The following is a 19,320-nucleotide window of genomic DNA, read 5'->3' on the forward strand; positions in this document are numbered from 1 at the left end:
CCCTGATGAAAGCTTCTTAGTAACATGGAGTTCTGCTGTTTTCTTTCAATCAAATTTTGATCAAATTTCTATTAGCACCGCCTTTTCATTCCATAACTTGCTCGTGTGTGATGGTTCCACAAGTCCTGACCTTGGCTAATGGGATTTCACCCGAACATCAAGTTCTGTAAGCTTTGGCCCAGATCTAGGGAATTTGACACAGAATTCTCAAACCTGAAGCAGGAAGTACTTGAGATCTCACTGCTCGTGCCCGAGATTAAGGAGATTTCACAGATTGGCCGATTTTTAGCTAATCTCGCCACAAATCCAGCAACTCAATGAGTTAATAGCAGATTAAAACATGCATGATTACAGTTCAGTTGGTGATAGAAATCATCAAGCACTTTTCATGGAAATTGCCCAGTTCCATCAACAAAGAGCACAGCTGAACTGTTATGGCTTTCACAGACCGAGACCAGTAAAGTAACCATCATTTCTTCTTGATCCAAATGCCACTCCATGAATCTAATCATAGATGATGATTTTCGACACACTAAGCCAGAAATTTTGAAAGTCTTTAAGAAGAGAGAAACTCAAGAACTTTCACAGCTTCACGAATTAGTTTTTGTGTTCCAGCAACTTTGACATCTTCAAAGCTTCTCCAAGACAGATTGTACACTGTTCTTGCCTTCTTTGATGGATCGGAAAAATGCATGGAAGTAGCTAGGCAAGGGGATGCCTAGCTTCTCTTGGACGTGAAACTCCTTGAAGAATCAAGGACTAATTTGATGAAGATTGAAGGAAAGCTTGCCTTACAAGCTCAAAACCCCTCCTTTTTTTTGAATGGTGCCTCCTAGTTTGAATTTCTAACTCATGGAATTTTCTTCTTCTCAAAGAAGAAATCCCACCCAAATTCAAACTTAGATCTAGGATCTAAAGCAAATTTCAAAATTCAAGACTAATACAAAAATGGTGGGAAATGCCCTTTTTTGTAGGCTTCCCGACAATGGAAATGACACATATACCCCTAGCTAAAGACTGAGGACTAGAAATTAATTAAACTACCCTCCTAAGATGCAAAAACATAAATGAACATGTAAAGTAGTAGAAATGACTAAGATACCCTCACTAGAGCTAAATGACCAAAATAGACATTCAAAGCTATCTAAATGACCAAAATGTCACTCCTAACCTTAGAAGCAGAAACCTTCTCTCGGGGTGCCGCTCCCACCTCAGAACCTCAATTTGGCGCTCCTTAGGAAGGAGCTTCCAGGGAGCGCGACCCCAGAGAGACGGGAACCGCTCTAATGACGCTCCCAGCCTGCTTCTGTTACTCTATAAGTCCAACCATCACTAACTTCCTTACATCAAACTCCTCCAACTCTTCAAAGTACATTGGAGCAAGCACAAAGGCTTGTGCATCTTCAGAAGGCACGAGGAACGAGTGCACACCAATGAAGATAGGGAAGATGGTTAGAAATTAGCTTTTAGATGTACTTAAATTTTGAAAGATACATATGAAAATGGTTAGAAACTCTTATTTTTTGATTTACTTGAATTTTGAAAGATATATAAAGAAAATATTACATACACGCTCCCATGACGCTCCCAAACTTAGACTCTTCTAGACCCCATGCTTCCCCGCCCCTCCCCCGCTTCGTGCTTCTAAGCTCCTAACACAAGTAACACATAGAACAACAACAACTACACTAGTAGAGCAATGTTGAGGCTGATGGGCCAAGGGATGCTCATGCATCAATGGATCATGGTGGGTTAGGATATTCCAATCAAGTTGAGGTCAATGACAATGGGCCAGACTTGTGATAGTTGGTCAGATCGATAGATGTGATTATTTTCGTTGCACACATGGCCCGCCCCTAAAATGTTATTGTTAGGATAAATAATCATCATATTTTTAGCATTTTCTTTAAAATATCATAAGGACCAGTCCTATTTCACTCAAGTTAGGCACATTTTAGCACTCAAGTTAGGCGCATTTTAGCACTCAACTTAAAATTAGGTTCATTTTCGTACCATTTCATAAAAAATTCTCCCTCCATTAGGAAATCACCATGTTTCATGCCCCAAACCCTAACCTTAGGCATCTTCTTCTTGGCGTTTTTCCCCCTTGTGCACCTAATTTTCACCTTTTTTCCCTTTAATATTTTCTCATACACTCATATTTCTTTCTACCCTTTCTCTTTCTCTAGTCACTTTTCACCTTTACTTGCTCTCAAACGGTAAGTTCTAATCAAGGGAAATAAACCAACTAATTAATAGAATCAGATCTCAAGACAGGCCTATCAAATAAATTACTACAAAAAAACATGATTTTAAATTTCAGCAGAAAAATTTCGTTTCAGTCAAAATATTTTGATTTTGGTTGCTACCGAAATGAAATTATAATAAAATTAAATAACACATCTCCAATAAAAAAAAATCTAACTACTGCTACTACAATGGCTGCATCACATTAGTTCCCCGCATGTACGTACTTTTTTAATGGGTGATATGTGGGCATTGGCTTTAAGTGGTGGTAGGCCTTGGGAAAAGGTGAGGAAGGTGGTGGGCCATGGGGGAAAAGGTTATGGTTGGCCAATAGTGATGTAGACATCTCCCACATTTAGCCTAAATAAAATGATAATCCAAATAAAATAACAAATGTCCAATAGGACAAAAATAAATCTAACTGCTAGTGTGATGGCTGAATCACATCACCTCCTTAATGTTGTCGATGGGGAAGAGATTTAACTCTTTTCGAATACACTCGTGCAATCCTCCTAGGTACTTCATAAAGATACCCTGTTCTTCCAACGAGATCTCAAGCACTATGGCTAGCTTATGGAAATTCTAGTGTACTTCCGCACTGTCTGTTCAATTTGTTGCCGTTGGTACTGCTATTTCACATAATCAATCTTTCTCGTATTCGAGGGGGTAGAACTTTTTCTGAATCATCGCTTGGAACTTCCTCCACGTCGCATCTACCAATCCATTTCTCCTGCCGTATACATTCCACCACATTAGAGCGTGACTAGTCAGCTTCAGTCAGGCAAAATTCACCCTCTAGCTGTCTTTGTACTGGTAGATCGAGAGATATGTCTCAAGCCTGTCGAGCCAATCATCTAACTTCTCCACTTTGACTTTGCCATCTTATAACGGCATGTTGATCCTTGCCTCCACCTTGAAGCGTTGGGATGGATGCTCTCTCTGGAGCCGGATTTCTGCGGTGCTCACTCTTCTTTCTCCTCTTCTTGTTTACTCTCAACCTTCTCTTTTGCATGGGTGGCTGGTTCAAGATTGGGCATGAGGTTGATACCTCCTTGGTCGACACCAGTTGCAACATCATCGACATGATGGATGCCATCTGACCCTTGATCTGAGAGTCTCTGATCTATCCGTCTTCCACCATATCTCTTCAGTCAACAAGTACAGATACTAGATCTTTTTCTTCATGTGATTGTTGTCGCGGGACGCGGGTGTTCACTATTGTTCACGATCCCAGATGATGGCAAAATACTACTCTGATGACTGATACCACTTGATCTAAAACTAGGTTCGAACTTTGAATGCTGTATAATCTAATTAATCTGAAACCACTTGGACCAAAAATGATATTTGGTTGCCTAATATCTGGTTGCTCTTGCTTGTGCTTGGATAATGCAAATAGAAGATAGCATATAGGATGAGAAGTGGGAAAAAAAGATGTGGGAAGGGGATAATCCTCCCCTGATCTTGACGATAATTTTTTTAATTAAAGCAAAACTCTATTTGAAGTAACGATCCTTCAATTACAATTCATCCTACTATTTATAGGGGCTACTAAATTTTCTCCACGATGGAGATTTCCTTCCATTGAAATTTCATAGGGGTGAGTATTTCCAACAAAATAGGTGTTTCGGAGAAGGATGGGGCTCTCCAAGAATTTCTCTCTCTTTCGCCTTAGAGATTTCCCACGGAAAAAGTCTAGTTGCCTAGCACACTAAGAACTCCCCTGATTAGGTGAAGTGTAGTCCTCCTTTTAACAAATCAAATCCTATAAAATAGGATCTTAAATCCTCCCTTCAATGGGGTTGGCTCATGCCTCCTCTTGGAAATAGGCATATAGGAGGTAGTCTCTCCCAAGTGGAGATAAAATAGGGGTGGAGATTTCCTCTTCCTACGAAAGAGAGGTTGGAGATTTTCTCTACCTTAGAGTTGAAATAGGGCACCCCCCCTTTCACGTGGATGCCACCTAATGCATGCCTCATACACACATGCACACACATTACATGCAATCTTCATATTCACCTTCATGCTTGTCACCCTACATGAAAAACACGCATCGTCTTTCGCTGCCAAAAGCATATGGGACCCTGCCTCTTCTCTTTACAGTCTGTGGTGCCTTATATTGGGCCCACTCCATGATCCATCTGGATCAATATATATATATATATATATATATATATATATATATATATATATATATATATATAGGGAAATGATGTGCGAACTCACTTTGTGCTATATGCTTAATCAACTGTTACAATCCAGATATATATATATATATATATATATATATATATATATATATATATATATATATATATATATATATAGAGAAAACGGTTCCTACACATATGTGTAGAGAGTTCTCTACACACTAGCTTAAAATACAGTGGGGGCCCACATTGTTTGGGTGATCCAAGCCATCCATTTTAAAGACCCTCACATAGATAGGGTGTCTGCAAAAAATCAGATCCATAGGATCATCCCAACCCTACGATTTGTGGAGGTAAAATGGATGTCTTTAAACCTTCACAAATTAGTCCATTTTTTGCCTCCACAGTTCGAATGGTTAGGATGATCCTATGGATCTGATTTTTTGTGGACACCCTATCTATGTGAGGGCCTTAAAAATGAATGGTTTGGATCACCCAAATAATGTGGCCCCCACTGTATTTTAAGCTAGTGTGTAGATAACTTATCTACACATATGTGTAGGAACTGTTTTCTCATATATATATATATATATATATATATATATATATATATATATATATATATATATATAGGGAAATGATATCACCACAACTGTGTTTTGGTAATAAGTGCGAACTCACTTTGTGCTATATGCTTAATCAGCTGTTACAATTCCCAAAAAAAGCCGTTGGCAGCCTTTGATAGCTGGTTAAAGAATATGTGAAAAGTTTGAGTTCGTGCCTATTATCAAAACATGGCTGTGCCTATATATAGATATGAAACTTGCTTTGATGAACTTGAAAAATCTATTTTCTCCATGACAACAAACTGTGTCATGATGCAAGTACTTCTATTTGTGTTTCTGCAGGGCTGACATAATTGCAACATATACGGATGTTTCTGGTGCCGTCCGAATAAGTACCATCAAATCAAAGGACTTACCTAATTCCTGGGTCTGGGAGAATCCACTTGATAGGAAACATGAATGGCTAAAGGATAGGCTGGTACTCTCTCTTTCCTACTTGTGGTTAAGTTTGAGAAAATAGGAAAGCCATATATTTTTTCGAATGTAGTAGAGAACTTCTCTGTCATTCATATTATGGTTCCAACATTACGATCCATTTCAATTTTTAATTCCTGATTGACTGTTGTCCTCTATTATTTTTTTCTTAAATCAGTCGTAATCCAATCTTATGTAGTTTGTTTTGGTACACAAGCTAAGACTAATTATTAGCTTACTTCAATTCTATACCGTTTGTCAGGAAAGAGAGGGTTCACTTCAACAAGTGTCCAGTGGATCAGAAGACAGCAACCGGAGTTCCATGGATGAACAGAAACCTGGGGAAGGTGCCAGTCATAAATATCAACAAGATCACAAATTAGTCCAGTGAAGTTTAAACGCCGGGTAAAATATCATTCTTTTACTCGTATTTTTTGTGTTTTTAGTATGTCGAATTGTAACAATTTGTTCTCCTGCAGCAAATGCGACAGATACGGAAGAAAAAACGACTAAAGCGCAGTTAAGCTCAGTTAAGCTCCCTGCGCTGCAGCGCAGGAATGCTTTTCTCATGTTTAATATTTTTTATTTTATGTATTTTTATTTTTCTTCCAAAATTTTACAACATTTGTTTTGCTGATATATTCCCAAATCTGAACGTTTTCTCTTTACTGGATGAAATCTGTTGCGACTGCATCCGATAGGTTTCTGGCTCGGAATTTTTTTTTAAAAATTTTCCACTGCTTTGACATACTTTTCGGTTATTTGAACTCCTCTTTGAAAAATTTTGGTGCAGAATGAGGATCGGACTTTGTGGAAGTTCGTGTCTCTTCCACCGGGATTGGTAACATTCTACAATCTGACATATCCGTTAGATCGGAGTTGGCATGCGTAGGGACTCGGTTATGATCCAGCTCTCAACATAACGGAGATTGAGAATGTTACGTGCCTAATCGGTCGTAACGGAAATAAACAAGAAAAAAGATAGAAAAGAGGGGAAGAAAGGTTGATTCTGAGGCAACCGGACCTCCTAATGGCTCGATTCGAGAGGAACCATGACTCTCATCAAAACAAAGTTTCCTTTGCTGTTGTAAAATTCTCTTCTTCTCCATTTTCATTGAAATACAGTTACTTAAATACAAGCACAAAGAGAGTGCCACATCATCAACCCATTTACCCACTAACATCACATTCAATGAAAACTAACACCACAACCCTAGCATAAGTAACTATCTAATAACTAATTTGTAACTACAACACATACACAAAACAAGTATGTATCATTATGTTACGGTCCTAAGTGGGGGCCCGCCTAGGTATGGGACTGGGTGGGACCCAGCCTGGTATGGGACAGGTTTAAAGGGCCTTGCCTAACGCGTTCCATCAGCTCTGGAACTCTTGGCGTATTGGTAAGGTACCTAACATTTGGTATCAGAGCAGCCACCACGTCCCGTGTTCGAGTCACGGAAGGGGGGACCTATGAAAAGGGCTACCTGGAAAAAAGGCCAGAGTGAAAGTGATCACAAAGTGGGCCGCCAAGGACGGTGGGTGCGGAAGCGTGCTGGTATGTTACGGTCCTAAGTGGGGCCCCGCCTAGGTATGGGACGGGGTGGGACCCAGCCTGGTATGGGACAGGTTTAAAGGGCCTTGCCTAACGCATTCCGTCAGCTCTGGAGCTCTTGGGGTATACCTAACAGAGAATGCTGCCGTCATTCACTACAATGGGAACTACAAGCCATGGCTGGAACTAGCGACAATCAAGTGCAAGACTTACTGGTCCAAATTTGTTAAGTTCAATAATCCTTACCTTCAACTCTGCAATATTAAATTAATGATTGACCCATGACTTAAAATTCTTTCTGTTTTTCTTTCTTACCCTTTATTCTTGTTTTTCTCTCCTTTGTATAGCCTAGCTTCAGGTAGTACTTTACTAAATCAATTCATAGTTGTTGAGAAGGTTACAAAAGCTATTCTTTGCTATGAAACATCCATTGTTCATGCTGTGATACAAAGTTAGACGTTTATACTGCTTGTAATATTCTTTCTATGAAATATTCATTCCATATCTTTGAATTCTGAAATACCCATTTCTGCAACTTCTATATATTAATATCTCAGAACCAGACTTCTTCTCGGGGGCATCACAGATGCGCTTACCGAATGAATCTTTTCTTTCCTTTCCAAAAATTCACAAATGGGATCATATGATAAGGGAATATGCTTTCAAGAAGCAATGGTATGAAGTCCCTTTTAACTATCATGAGATGAAAAATGTAGGAATATTTTGGAGAAGACCACAAGAAAACTACTTTATGAATATTTTGGAGAATATCTTGGATTCAAAATCAGGATCAAGGAAGGTAAACATCAGACTCTTGAGGTTCCTAAAATCCTTTTCCAAATCTGGTAGGTTGGGCCCCACCTATATCTAGGTCAGTATCTTTGGATACCGGATGGTTGTAGGTTTTGGTTTATTGGCACTCCGTTTGAGGGAGTCTATAATAATTAAAGCGTATGTGGGTGCACCCATCAACTCATCTCTTCTTGGTAGTTGGGAAGTTGGACTTTCATCTTGCGTCTCTTCAGCTTCTCGACCACCATTACCAAAGGAGGAATGGCTCCTCCGGTCGTCCCAGGAGAATCACCTCCCTTGCTCTAGAAGACGGCTTCTTGGGTTCGTAATAAGGGTTGAGTGGAGGCAAAAGTGGAATGTGACCAAGGCGGTGGGTGGTGGAAGTGAACCGCTCGTACAACAGGATTCTGGGACCCCTAGACAAGGGTTCGAAGGTTTTTTCTTTTACCTGCTAGAGTCCCAGACCCAGTATAGTATGGAGAGAGCTTTCCCGTTTTTTACGACTTGTCTAAAAGCACAAACTAAATGATTATCTAAATGGTGATGACAAGTCTGTTTTGATGAATGCCTTGCCTCCTCCCTGTTTCTAACCAAGAGGAAATTGGGTCCTCAAGAAATAAAGGGTAATAGATGAAGAACTCGAAAGGAAGTGCATCTTTTACCAGGATAGAAGCGTATGGAAGTGTAGACTTCACAGTGGTGGTTGTCCCTGAATAACTTTTTGGCTTGTTACTGGCCTAGGAGTATAATCCTAGCCACCCTTAGTTGATTCTATGTAATGCTAGTTGGGACCCCTGGTCCCCAATGTAATTTTCATAGGATCAATGAAATTGTCATTTTTCAAAAAACAAAAAAAAAAATGTAGGAGATATGCTTATAGATCCTTCCCTGTTTCCTTGTATTCTCAAAGCCTGCATGAAACTTCAGTCATGGAAACTTTGCATCTCCGTACATGCAACTGTGATAAAGAAGGGCTTTGAATCGTATACTTCCATTGTCAATTCCACCATGGACTTTTACATCAAATGCGATGCTAGAAATTCTGCCTTAACTGTTTTTGAAAGCATGAGGAACAAAGACTCTGTTTCATGGATTGTAATGGTCCATGGGTACCTCAATCAATGTGCTTCTGAGGAAGGACTGGATCTGATTATATCAGCAAGGATTGCGGGCTTCAAACCCAACGTTTCCACCTTGGTCCTTTTACTTCAGGCTTGTCGAATTCTAGGAGGTACATATGATGGTCTGATCATTCATGGTTTCGTAATCCGAATTGGGTTTCTATCTGTTGTTTCTGTTCAAAATTCTTTGTTGAGTATGTATGTGAAGTCATGCAACATAGAGTTTGCACTAGTGCTGTTTGATGAAATGGGTGAGAGAGACTGCATCTCTTGGAGTGTGTTGATAAGTGGGTATGCGCAAATTGGGGAGGCTGAGGTTGCATTTCGGTTGTTTCAAGAGATGTGCCTTGGCAGTAATGTCAACCTGGATGGGCTTACCATGGTTAGTATTCTTCAAGCTTGTACCAGTGCCGGAGACATCAATCTGGGAAGATTAATCCATGGGGTTGTGATTTGTAGTTTGAATCTGATTTGTTCGTCGAGAATTCTCTTGTTGTTGATATGTACTCGAAGTGTATCGATGTTTATTCTGCTGATAAAGTCTTCAACCAGATGCCCCAGAGGAATACTGTTTCGTGGAATTCTATCTTGTCTGGATTGGTCCATCATGAGCACTATTTCTGGCGCAGCCCAAGAACCAAACAACCACAATTCAATAACAAGTGTAACAAAACAAAATCTCACATATGCCTTTTGCAAACTGTGAGGCTACTTTTATTCAATCGTTCTCACTAAAGAGTCTCTTTCCAAATCTCTTATTACAGTTCCTAAAGATAATAAAGCTTAAAAATAGCTACAGGATTAGAAAGGTAAATAAAAGCTTATTAAAATGAAAAAGAAACTATAAAATAGGAGGAGAAATAGGTATTTTCTCTACTCTTCTCTTGGACTACAAAATCACCTTTCCCAAATCTTGGTTGTTGCTAAAATCTTGGAGGTTGATAATATCTCAAAGCCACAGGCAGGTTTCCGGATTGCATCAGTCGTCCCTTGTTGAAAAGAATTCGTCCCCGAATTCGCCGCCACATCATCTTCCGATGAATTCTCATGATATGGTAATAGATGCTTGACATTGATAATATATACATTTTTTTGAATGGTATAATAATATATTCTCTAAGTAAATTCTACTTGAGTCTTCTAATTTTTTTACTTATATGTGATTTGTGTCATGTCACATATTTGATACCCGTATGATGGAAAGCTAACCTGGTTATTGGCTCCACTGACTAGTTTCTTAGTTGCATTTGTATGATTTGATCTTCTTCTTAATGAAAGAAGTATGTAAGACTTGTAGTTGTGCCTAGAATTTCATGTTATGTTGAGTTGTATATACCTGCTTGTAGAGTGGAACCCCACTTCAACTAACAGCTGTTTTTCAGTTGATTTAAGAATTTTCTAGTGACAAATTCAGCTAATCAGCCATTTGTGTTCCATACTGGTGGATTGCTCCATGAAGCCCTTTGGCCTTTGTAACATTGTTTTTCCTAAGGTGTATTCTTTCTCATGTGTGGTGTTGGTACGGGAATGAAGGAGGGGAACAAATTAGACGGTGATCACCTGAGGTTGTCCATATCAAAACAGGACATTGTCTTCTTTAGGCCAAGCAATGCTCTTATTATTAGTGCCCAATGTTTTTTTGAATGATATTATTAAAGCCCCATATGATTTTAACAAATTACCTATGATTTGGCCGACACTTTGAATTTATTGCTAACACACGTGTCGTGTTGTGTCCGACACCGACACCCATGTCCACTCGTGTCCACACTCCTTTAGACACTTTTAAGTGTACTGCTAGAAGTGTCAGTAACTTTATATGTATGTACGTGTATGAGTGTGCTACTATTTCTTGATTTTTAGGGGTTTTCATGTCAGATACCTCGTATTTGTGTTGGAACTCGGCACACGAATCTGTGTCCACAAATCATGATTGTATGTACTTTCTATTTTAGTCGTGTCCCCGTTTCTAAATTTTGGAAGTTTGCTGTGTCCGACACTCCGTGTCCGTGTCGACACACGACACTCGTGTCCATGTCCACAAATCATAGCAAATTACTTGTTGCACCTTGGGTCTACTTTAATGGAAAGAATCTTACTGGTTGCTTAGAGTACGAAGAGGCCCACCATAATCATACAGGTGGAGAGAAAGTAAAGAAGATAAAGTCAGGAAGGTAAGTGTCATATTTTAATTGGGTTACAAGTGTCATATTCTGATTGGTTTAAATTAGTTTAGTGTTTGTGCTAGGAAAGAGCTAAGAGACTTGTTTTATTAGGAGTTCTAGGAGATTAGAAATAAGATCCTAAGTATGGTAGGACTAGGTGTCTAGTTTTATTGAATTAGTTAGTCTCCTTTTTGGGTTTTGTTTCCTAAAATCCTATGATTTAGCTAACACTTTCAATTTATTGCTGACTCACGTGTCGTGTCGGCACACGTATCGACACTTTGTTAGGCACTTTTAAATGTATTTCTAGAAGTGTCAGACTGAATGTGAGCATGTCAACATGTTTTTGTACTGTATCAAGTATGACATTTTATTTTCTGATTGAAGATTGTGTTTGCCTCTTTTACTGTAAACTCTTCTTTAGCTAATATTTGCTATTATATCTCCTCCCCTTATCTTTAAAAAAAAAAAGTCATATCTTCTCCCCTAAGCCTAAAACCCTAAATTCTTATTCCAATATTATATTCATTGTATCCTATTGGTCTTCCTTCTCGCTGCATATTGGAGACTGAAGATAACTAGATTAAACTGATGAATGTGTTTTTATTTAATTAACTCATGTTTGTTTTACATTTTATTTGATTAATCCTAAGATTTATTAGCTTGTTAAGTGAGTACCTTATTTATATTATTGCAAATTATTATAGTAATCTGTAATTTTATACGTCTGTGCGTGTCACTATTTCTAGACTTTTATGGCTTGCCATGTCAGACGCCTCGTATCCGTGTCGAAACTCGACACACGAATCTGTGTCCACAAATCATGATTGTATATACTTTCTGTTTTAGCCGTGTCCTTGTTTCTAAATTTTGGAGGTTTACCGCGTTAGACACTCCGTGTCGGTGTCCACAAATCATTACTAAAAACACACCCTAGCTCATCTATAAATATGTAGTCCTGTGGCCCTTTTCCATGATGTTTGATTGATAATTGATTAGTATTTTTAAGCCTCGTGCTCCAAAGCTTGGGATGCCCTTCGAATACTCTCTCTCTCTCTCTCTCTCTCTCTCTCTCCTTATTCTTTATTTCCTGCAAAAATTGCAAACTGAACAGCCTGCAATCTGCCACAGCCTGCAAATTATAAAACATGTAACACCTGCATCCAATCCCAACAAATATTTTGATTATCAAATGATGTCAGAAGTACACCCTATGCCACCGCCAGATAAGAAACCATCAATAACCTGTCCCCATTTAATACTTGCGACCAGATCCATTCCCCTAAGGATACACGACACCTTTCCCACAACTCTAAAACATTGCAGCCCCCTTTCCTTCAAAAGAAACCAATCAAGTAACCTAAAGAATTTACCTGTAGCTTGCAGCAAGCCTGAAACAGCCCACTATGAAAAACATGAACCTTGCAGGATCACAAAAACTCCTTAGACTCCCTGATGCCCATCTAGAACCCTGCCAATCAACACTCATAGCATAACCCTTCAAAGATATAAACCTAGATTTCCATCCTACACCAGAAACCAATCCAAAATCTATGCAGTTCAATACGTGAACTGTCCAGACCTTTCATGCTGCTACCGCTTTACCCCACAAAACTTGAGAAAACGTCCCTAGATCATTTCTTTTGACCTACAACCTTTATCGGTTTAACCTAGTTTTCCTTGCTATTATATTCCTATTTCCTTGATTGACTTTCACCCTAAACCCTATGTTTGTACCCAACAGTGCTTGCGTCACTTCCCAAACCCATTTTTTGTGTATACTAGGAAGCTGAATAGAGCTCCATTGGAACTAGTCACTTTCTAAATCCATTTGTTGTGTACCTAGGAAACTGAATAGAGCTCTATTGGACCTAGGGAGAAGGCACTTTTTTTGGTGATAAAGTCACAACTTGTACTTGTTGGCTATGTTAATTAAGCTGTTTTAAATTCGAATGTAACATTCATTCAATCAGATGATAATATCACAACATGTACTTGTGTCTTTATCAGCATTATGTATCTGCTCTCCAAATTCCTTAACACTAATGAGAGGCCTCCTCCTTATCAATTTGTGGGCTTAGTGGTGGAATGCTTCATGTGGACTCCACTTGAGGATTGGTTGCTTTGGTTTCTCTCCTCTTGTTGTTGATGGCCCCCCATCATACTCCCCGCGTCAAAAGATCTCTACTTCGTTGAGCAGGGAAATCTGATCCATCTTCCATGTAATTTCAAACATTGTTTCATCTGTTCACTAGAAATTCTTCTGTATTCCATCATTGTCCCAACTTAGCTCAAGTTAAATCCGAACTAGAAGAGCATCTCGCCAATCTAGAAATGTTTTTGATGGAGTCACACCACCAAGCTAGAGAAGAGTCCCACTTCTCTAGAAACGAAAGCTCATAATATTCGCCAAAGCCGAAGAAATTTAATTTCATTCCTTTGAACGAATGTTATTCTCCCCATAGAAATCTTATTGCAACATGCCGAACTCGTTATTCTTCTCATAGAAATCCTACTACATGTCGGACTTAGGTTTTGCCCTGATACCAATTTGATCTAGGACAAAAGGGGTAGGGGCTACAAAAAGGTTCAAATCTTCTTATGATTGGGTTTTGGTCAAAATTGGATCTAGACAAGGGAATCATTAAAGGAATAAGGTTGAACCTGAGGGGTTTAAAGAGAATAATCTCTTGCTGATGGAAAGAAAGGCGAGAAAACATAAAACGACGGCTGGTCTCCTTCGTATCTCGCCTCCCAATGACGATTTGGAGGAAATCCAAGATTCTAAAATCCGCGTATCCAAACAACTCATTAATAGAAGGGAAAATGCAGGAAATAAATACATCAATTAAAGAATCGCAATTGAGAATCACTCTAGTATGACACCTAGAGACAATACATCACACCTAAGAAGGCTTCATAGCAAAGCCAAGAGCATACCAAGTGATTCTAGTATATTTATCTGATTCATGTATTTATTTCATGCAATTTCTCTTTCATTTACTGTGACTGAATCTGTATTTCTTTTCCATAAATCTTATGCATTTTCTTTAGGCGTGAAGCCGCAAACATATTAGAGTGATTACTGGCTTCGACTAAAGCTGTATTTCTTTTCCAGTTTTCCATACATCTTATGCATTGTCTCTACATGTGAAGCCGAGAACATATTAGAGTGAATCTAGTATGCTTATCTATTGTGAAACTTCGATTATTATATTTATTTCCTGCGATTTCTCTTATATTTACTGTGGCTGAATCTGTGTTTATTTTCCACAGATATTTCTTTTTCTTCTTTCTTTGCATCATTCTATTCAATCTTCATTCTATCATTTCCCTTCATCTAGTCTTGTTGAAGGTGTTTCTGGAATTCTGAACTTTCTCCACCTTGCTCAAAGCTCAAATCTATGCCACAAATATCACCTCTCCCACATTTTCAAAACATCACGATTTTATTGCAACATTTTGATACAACAAAAAAATTCTGAAATAATCTTGAGATGTTTAAATATATGGCATTATTTTTATTTTTATAATTTACCATGAAAATATCTCGCTAGATTCTATTTTACAATATTTTTATTTTTTATTATTTCTTAAATTATATATTTTGAAATTATTTTTATTTTCTTGCTGAGAAATTTCTGGAAATGATATTTGTGACTTTGGTTCAAACTCCACCTTAGTTATCGATTTTGTTTCGTTCGTCCTTTCATTTTGGTCAGTGGAACAAAACATTTCAGCTGATACGAAACAAAATTTATAACTAAGAAGAACCCCATACTATCCATTCTACCAGATCCTAGGGCTCTAGATTCAGTCCTAAATCTTAACCTTTTCAATCCATTTTCTCAACAATCAAGGCCTCTTATCCTATCACGGCCTCTAGATCCATCCTGATTCCTATAAACCCATCAGTTCGGACCTTATTCCTTTACTCATTCCATTGCCTGGATCCAGTTTTAACTGAAACCCAATCATAAGAATGTATGAACCTTTTTTTGTAGTCTGTTACTCTGTTCTCCTTTTCACTTGCATCATTTATGTTTCTCACATTGAAGTTGTTGCCATGCCTTTTGATCCTCAAGATCACTTTTGATTAGACCTTTCATCAATCTCCTTGTGGAGGATGGTGCCCCTCCCAAGGTTCATACTTTTTTTTTTGGTGACGCAGGGTGTCCCCACCCCCTTCGGGAGTAGGACTATTCCCTACGGATGCATGCTGTGGCCCACACACCCCGTGCATCAGGATAAGTCCGGGGGGATTCGAACAATCATCACCAGGGAGCAAACCCGTGACTTATATGCCTAAGAGCCAACACCCGTTTGGGTGAGAATGGTGCCCCTCTCAAGGTTCATACTTCTTGCTGGATGGTGGCACACGACCAATGATGTAGACTATTGAAGAAAAAAATTGTTTGGCTGCTATGTGCATGTAGTGTAGACAAGTGGGAGGAACGGGATAATCATCTCATAGGGTCAACACATGATGAACAAAAAGTGTAATTTCGTTCTCAATTGCCTTGGTGTTCTTGGGGTTTTCCAGGTACTTCTATGGACCTTTTAGTCAAGAGAAACATACTATTTTATGATTGATCATTCCTATGGGAATTTGCAAGGGGGCAACCGAATAGATCTTTGATGATGTTGGAAGGAGGGAACCGAATAGATCTATGATGATGCTCACTGATCTGGAAAATAAGGAGTATCAAAATCCTTCTTATTTGATGGGATTTTGCTAGAAAAAGGTTATTTCAGTTTTGGTTCAAGAATTTATTTGGAAATGGTTCAACTTTGGTGAATTTCTTCTAGGCAATCTGGGCCCATAGCTGTAGGGGTGTGATTTTTTTAGGAATGAAAGGTGAAATATTCAAATGTCATTTCCGGTCTGTTACGCATCAAAAGCTCTAATTAGAAGACAAGGCAACTGTTGTACTTTATTAATAATAAGGGAAAGTGTTCTTATTTATTAGAAGACAAGGCGACTGTTGATGGCTCCAGCTTGGGGAATTCGGGGTCCTCGGCGGGCATTGGCAGACTGTTAAGGAATGAGAATGGGGAGTTGATTTGGGAATTCGGTGGCCCAATAGGCGTGGCAGACTCTAATGAGGCGGAAGTCCGAGCCATTCATCAAGGATTTAAGTATCTTCGAAATGAAGACTTTAATAGGGTGGTGGTAGAAGGGGACTCTCAATGTCATTAGGTGGCTGAAAGAATTGGAGGTTTGCTGCTTTTTTTGATGAGATACAGCATAGGATTGGATCCTCCTAGCTGTTGTTGCTTTTGTTATTATTTCTCTTTGGTTCTTTTTCCTCTTTATCTATGTAATCTTCGGGACCTCCTCAGTCTCCCTTTTTCAATGAATCTAATCTCACCATTAAAAAAAAAAAAAAAAAAAAACCAAGGCGACTATAGTTCCGGATGACCATTATGACCATTGGATGATCTTAGCTATCCAATCGATGCCTGCAGATGGGTGGTTAAAAAAAGTGGAGCAAGAAGTGGACTGTAGTTCACTTTTCTACAGGTTAAAATCACACGACTGCGTACTAATTTTAAATGACAGTGATGTTCCTATGCTTGTTTAGAATCTCCCAGGTCCAGTCATTGACTTGCTTGAGTTGGCCCTCTTTTGGCTTTAACAAAACCTCCTTTGACTTGTCCGGATCTACAGAAAAAATTGCTGCACCAATCACTGACTCACCCTAGCCGACACAGTTTTACCTTGGGCAATTTCTTTTTTTAAGAAGAGGTTTTACCACTACTCCCTCCCGGTCATCATAGACATGTGCTACATAAATAGTGGATATGGCAAAAGGCATGGTGCCTGTGACCAATGAGTCAGGTGAGCCATAGTAACGCCTCGGTTTTGTGTTCCTTGCTCTTTACAGAAGTACGGTTCTAGTACAAGCTTTTACTGATGACTACTTTTCTTTTCATTTTTTTTTTATACTTAACTATTTTTCTTTTCGTTGTAGTTTACATAACTTCGGTCAATATATCAAAATTTTGACCAAAGTGCATAGAGAACAACGGAAAGCTAAATTCTGCTTGCTTGAACGTTCTGTGTTTTTTTCTTCTATGCCCTTGAATTTATGGGTTATGATTTTGAAACTATGAACAAAATAATGTTGCTAGTCAGTTTAAGGAACAATTTTTTTTAATTTTTATGTTGAGGGAATTCAAAATACGCAGAAAATATTATACATGAAATCAACTACATGATTAAATGTTCCTTCCCTCTTTCAACTGTTAGGTTGATGTAAGTACTTGATTGCTTTGAAAGCTTCTCAAACGATTGTTTCTAGTATCCCACGCCCACAAGAGATGATGTATCCACATTCATTTGTTTTGTTATTGGCACTCCGTTTGTTTTACATTTTTCATTGGATGTTACCATTTATTCCTTAAAAGGCTATTAAAAACCAACAAAAGAAGTTTAAAATAAAGAGATGAGTTATAAAAAACAAGGGAGTACGGACATTATCTCCTTGTTAAAAAAAATGAAGCCTCAGTTATTATGTTCAAACTTGAAGTTTATTGAACGATACCCATCTCAGTACCGGTTGTTGTTGTAGATTTTCTACCTAATCCTTTATGTTTTCTCTTAATTGGTTTTTTACACCTAGAATTACAAATATTTATCTACTTCTAAGCTCAAAGGAAACTTTAATGTTCATTTTCCAAAAAAAAAAAAAAAACTTTAATGTATTTTATAACTTGCAATGGTTCCATTCACAGATCTTAGGGATGATAAGCAGTTCTTCATAGATCACCCTGGTGCAGTCCCATTACTACTGCTCAGGTAAGGCTTTGTTGCAACAGTTTAAAAATACTGCTTTCTTATGTTCAATGGCACCGACTTTATCTCCAACTATATTTGGTAATCCCTTACCCGGCTTTGTATTGATGTGAAGGGAGAAGAGCTGAAGAAGCTGATTGGAGCCCCGCGTACATTGAATGTAGTTAAAAAACACAGCAGGTACGCATGGTGTACCCTCACTTCTCATCTGATGCATAATGCCCTTGTTATTGATAGAGTTTTGGGAACTACCTGTTTTATGCAGAATGTAAAGGCGGTATTTGATGCGGCCATTAAGGTAGTGCTTCAGCCTCCCAAGCAGAAGAAGAAGAAGAGAAAGTCACAGAAGGGATGTTCTATTTTGTGATCAAAGAATAGGAAAGATGACCCACCAGCCATCCTTGTAGTCTCTCTCAGGCCTTGGTGTATAGTCTCAACTGACAGTGTTAGACCTCTGAAAGCATCAGGTGATTTGTTTTGCTTTCTCTGCCTTGTTATGATATGTAATCGACTTGCGTTACATTGGTAGCATGCGACCTTCTTCGGAGAGATTCTTCTCATTCACAGGAATTCATATTTTGTATCTTTATTTAATACTTCGAAGGCTTGACTACGTTGCAATCCTGTTTAGTAGGCTCGTCGAAGGCTTGACTACGTTGCAATCCTGTTTAGTAGGCTCGTCTTAAACAAAGAACACATAGGGTTATATTCAGTGAAATTTTATTCCAGAAGTCACTGTGTTGAGTACTCAGTATGTTATCTAGCTCCTTTTTATTTACCAACTTTTATACTATGTTCTTTTGGAATTATCAATGTGGACAAGGCATCTCCATTGGTGTTGATCAATTTTATTAGAAACATTAGGTTTGTAGAGTTAATCTTTTCAGAATTCACCATCTATGCCCAAGTTGAATGTAATCCAAAGTAAATGGTTTCCATCAATCTGAACCTACAATCTTTCGCAGGCAGCCCATATAAACAAAAGACGGATAATCAAGCAGATCATACTTGTGATTAAAAAGATTATAAGCTTAATTGTTTCTAAATTATTTAACCGAGTATTCGTGGCATGTGGGTTTTATCTGCAACTTCCTTCTAGATCTTTCCTTTTCTCTTTTTAATAAGATAACAAAATCTTATTAAAGAAGAATGATTCGCTAGAAGCTCACACTTTGGCTAAATGACCAGCCAAATTGTTAGCATATCTAGGAACTAGAGAAAAAGAGCAAACGAACACATATCTTTAATTTCGTCCATAACATTAGCCAGTCTCCATGGACCGCTAATCGCTTTAGTGACAGCATTGAAGGAGTCCATTCCACTTCCAATCTACTATCCATTTATCTGAAAGAAAATTGTCTATTATACTAATTGTTAATTGGACCTGGTAATTCCGTTGCGAGCCTTGGCGCACCGGTAAGGTTGCTCCATTGTGATTTGGTAGTCAC

The 19,320-nt window shown here is 38.5% G+C and overlaps 1 protein-coding gene across 6 annotated transcripts; it reads left to right on the forward strand.

Annotated features, from left to right (window-relative positions):
- The first annotated feature begins 5,307 nt into the window (after positions 1 to 5,307).
- LOC143886512 (pentatricopeptide repeat-containing protein At2g17210-like) lies at positions 5,308 to 18,603 on the forward strand. Of its 6 annotated transcripts, none has more exons than XR_013253860.1 (8): positions 5,308 to 5,441; positions 5,700 to 5,842; positions 5,917 to 5,966; positions 6,231 to 6,524; positions 17,812 to 17,875; positions 17,988 to 18,052; positions 18,138 to 18,476; positions 18,518 to 18,603. XR_013253860.1 is itself a non-coding variant. In XM_077390514.1 (5 exons), exon 1 carries the CDS (start codon positions 8,658 to 8,660, stop codon positions 9,612 to 9,614), a length of 957 nt encoding a protein of 318 aa, XP_077246629.1. In that variant the 5' UTR covers positions 8,022 to 8,657; the 3' UTR covers positions 9,615 to 9,963; positions 17,812 to 17,875; positions 17,988 to 18,052; positions 18,138 to 18,476; positions 18,518 to 18,603. The 6 variants fall into 6 exon arrangements, 1 of the variants encoding a protein (XP_077246629.1); XR_013253861.1 differs by having other exon boundaries at positions 5,917 to 5,956; XR_013253863.1 differs by lacking the exon at positions 6,231 to 6,524.
- Positions 18,604 to 19,320: the final 717 nt, after the last annotated feature.

This window comes from Tasmannia lanceolata, unplaced genomic scaffold (genome assembly GCF_043159265.1).
Source record: "Tasmannia lanceolata isolate RefF3 unplaced genomic scaffold, GAP_Taslan_0.1 ptg000011l, whole genome shotgun sequence".
Classification (NCBI taxonomy): Eukaryota; Viridiplantae; Streptophyta; class Magnoliopsida; order Canellales; family Winteraceae; genus Tasmannia; species Tasmannia lanceolata.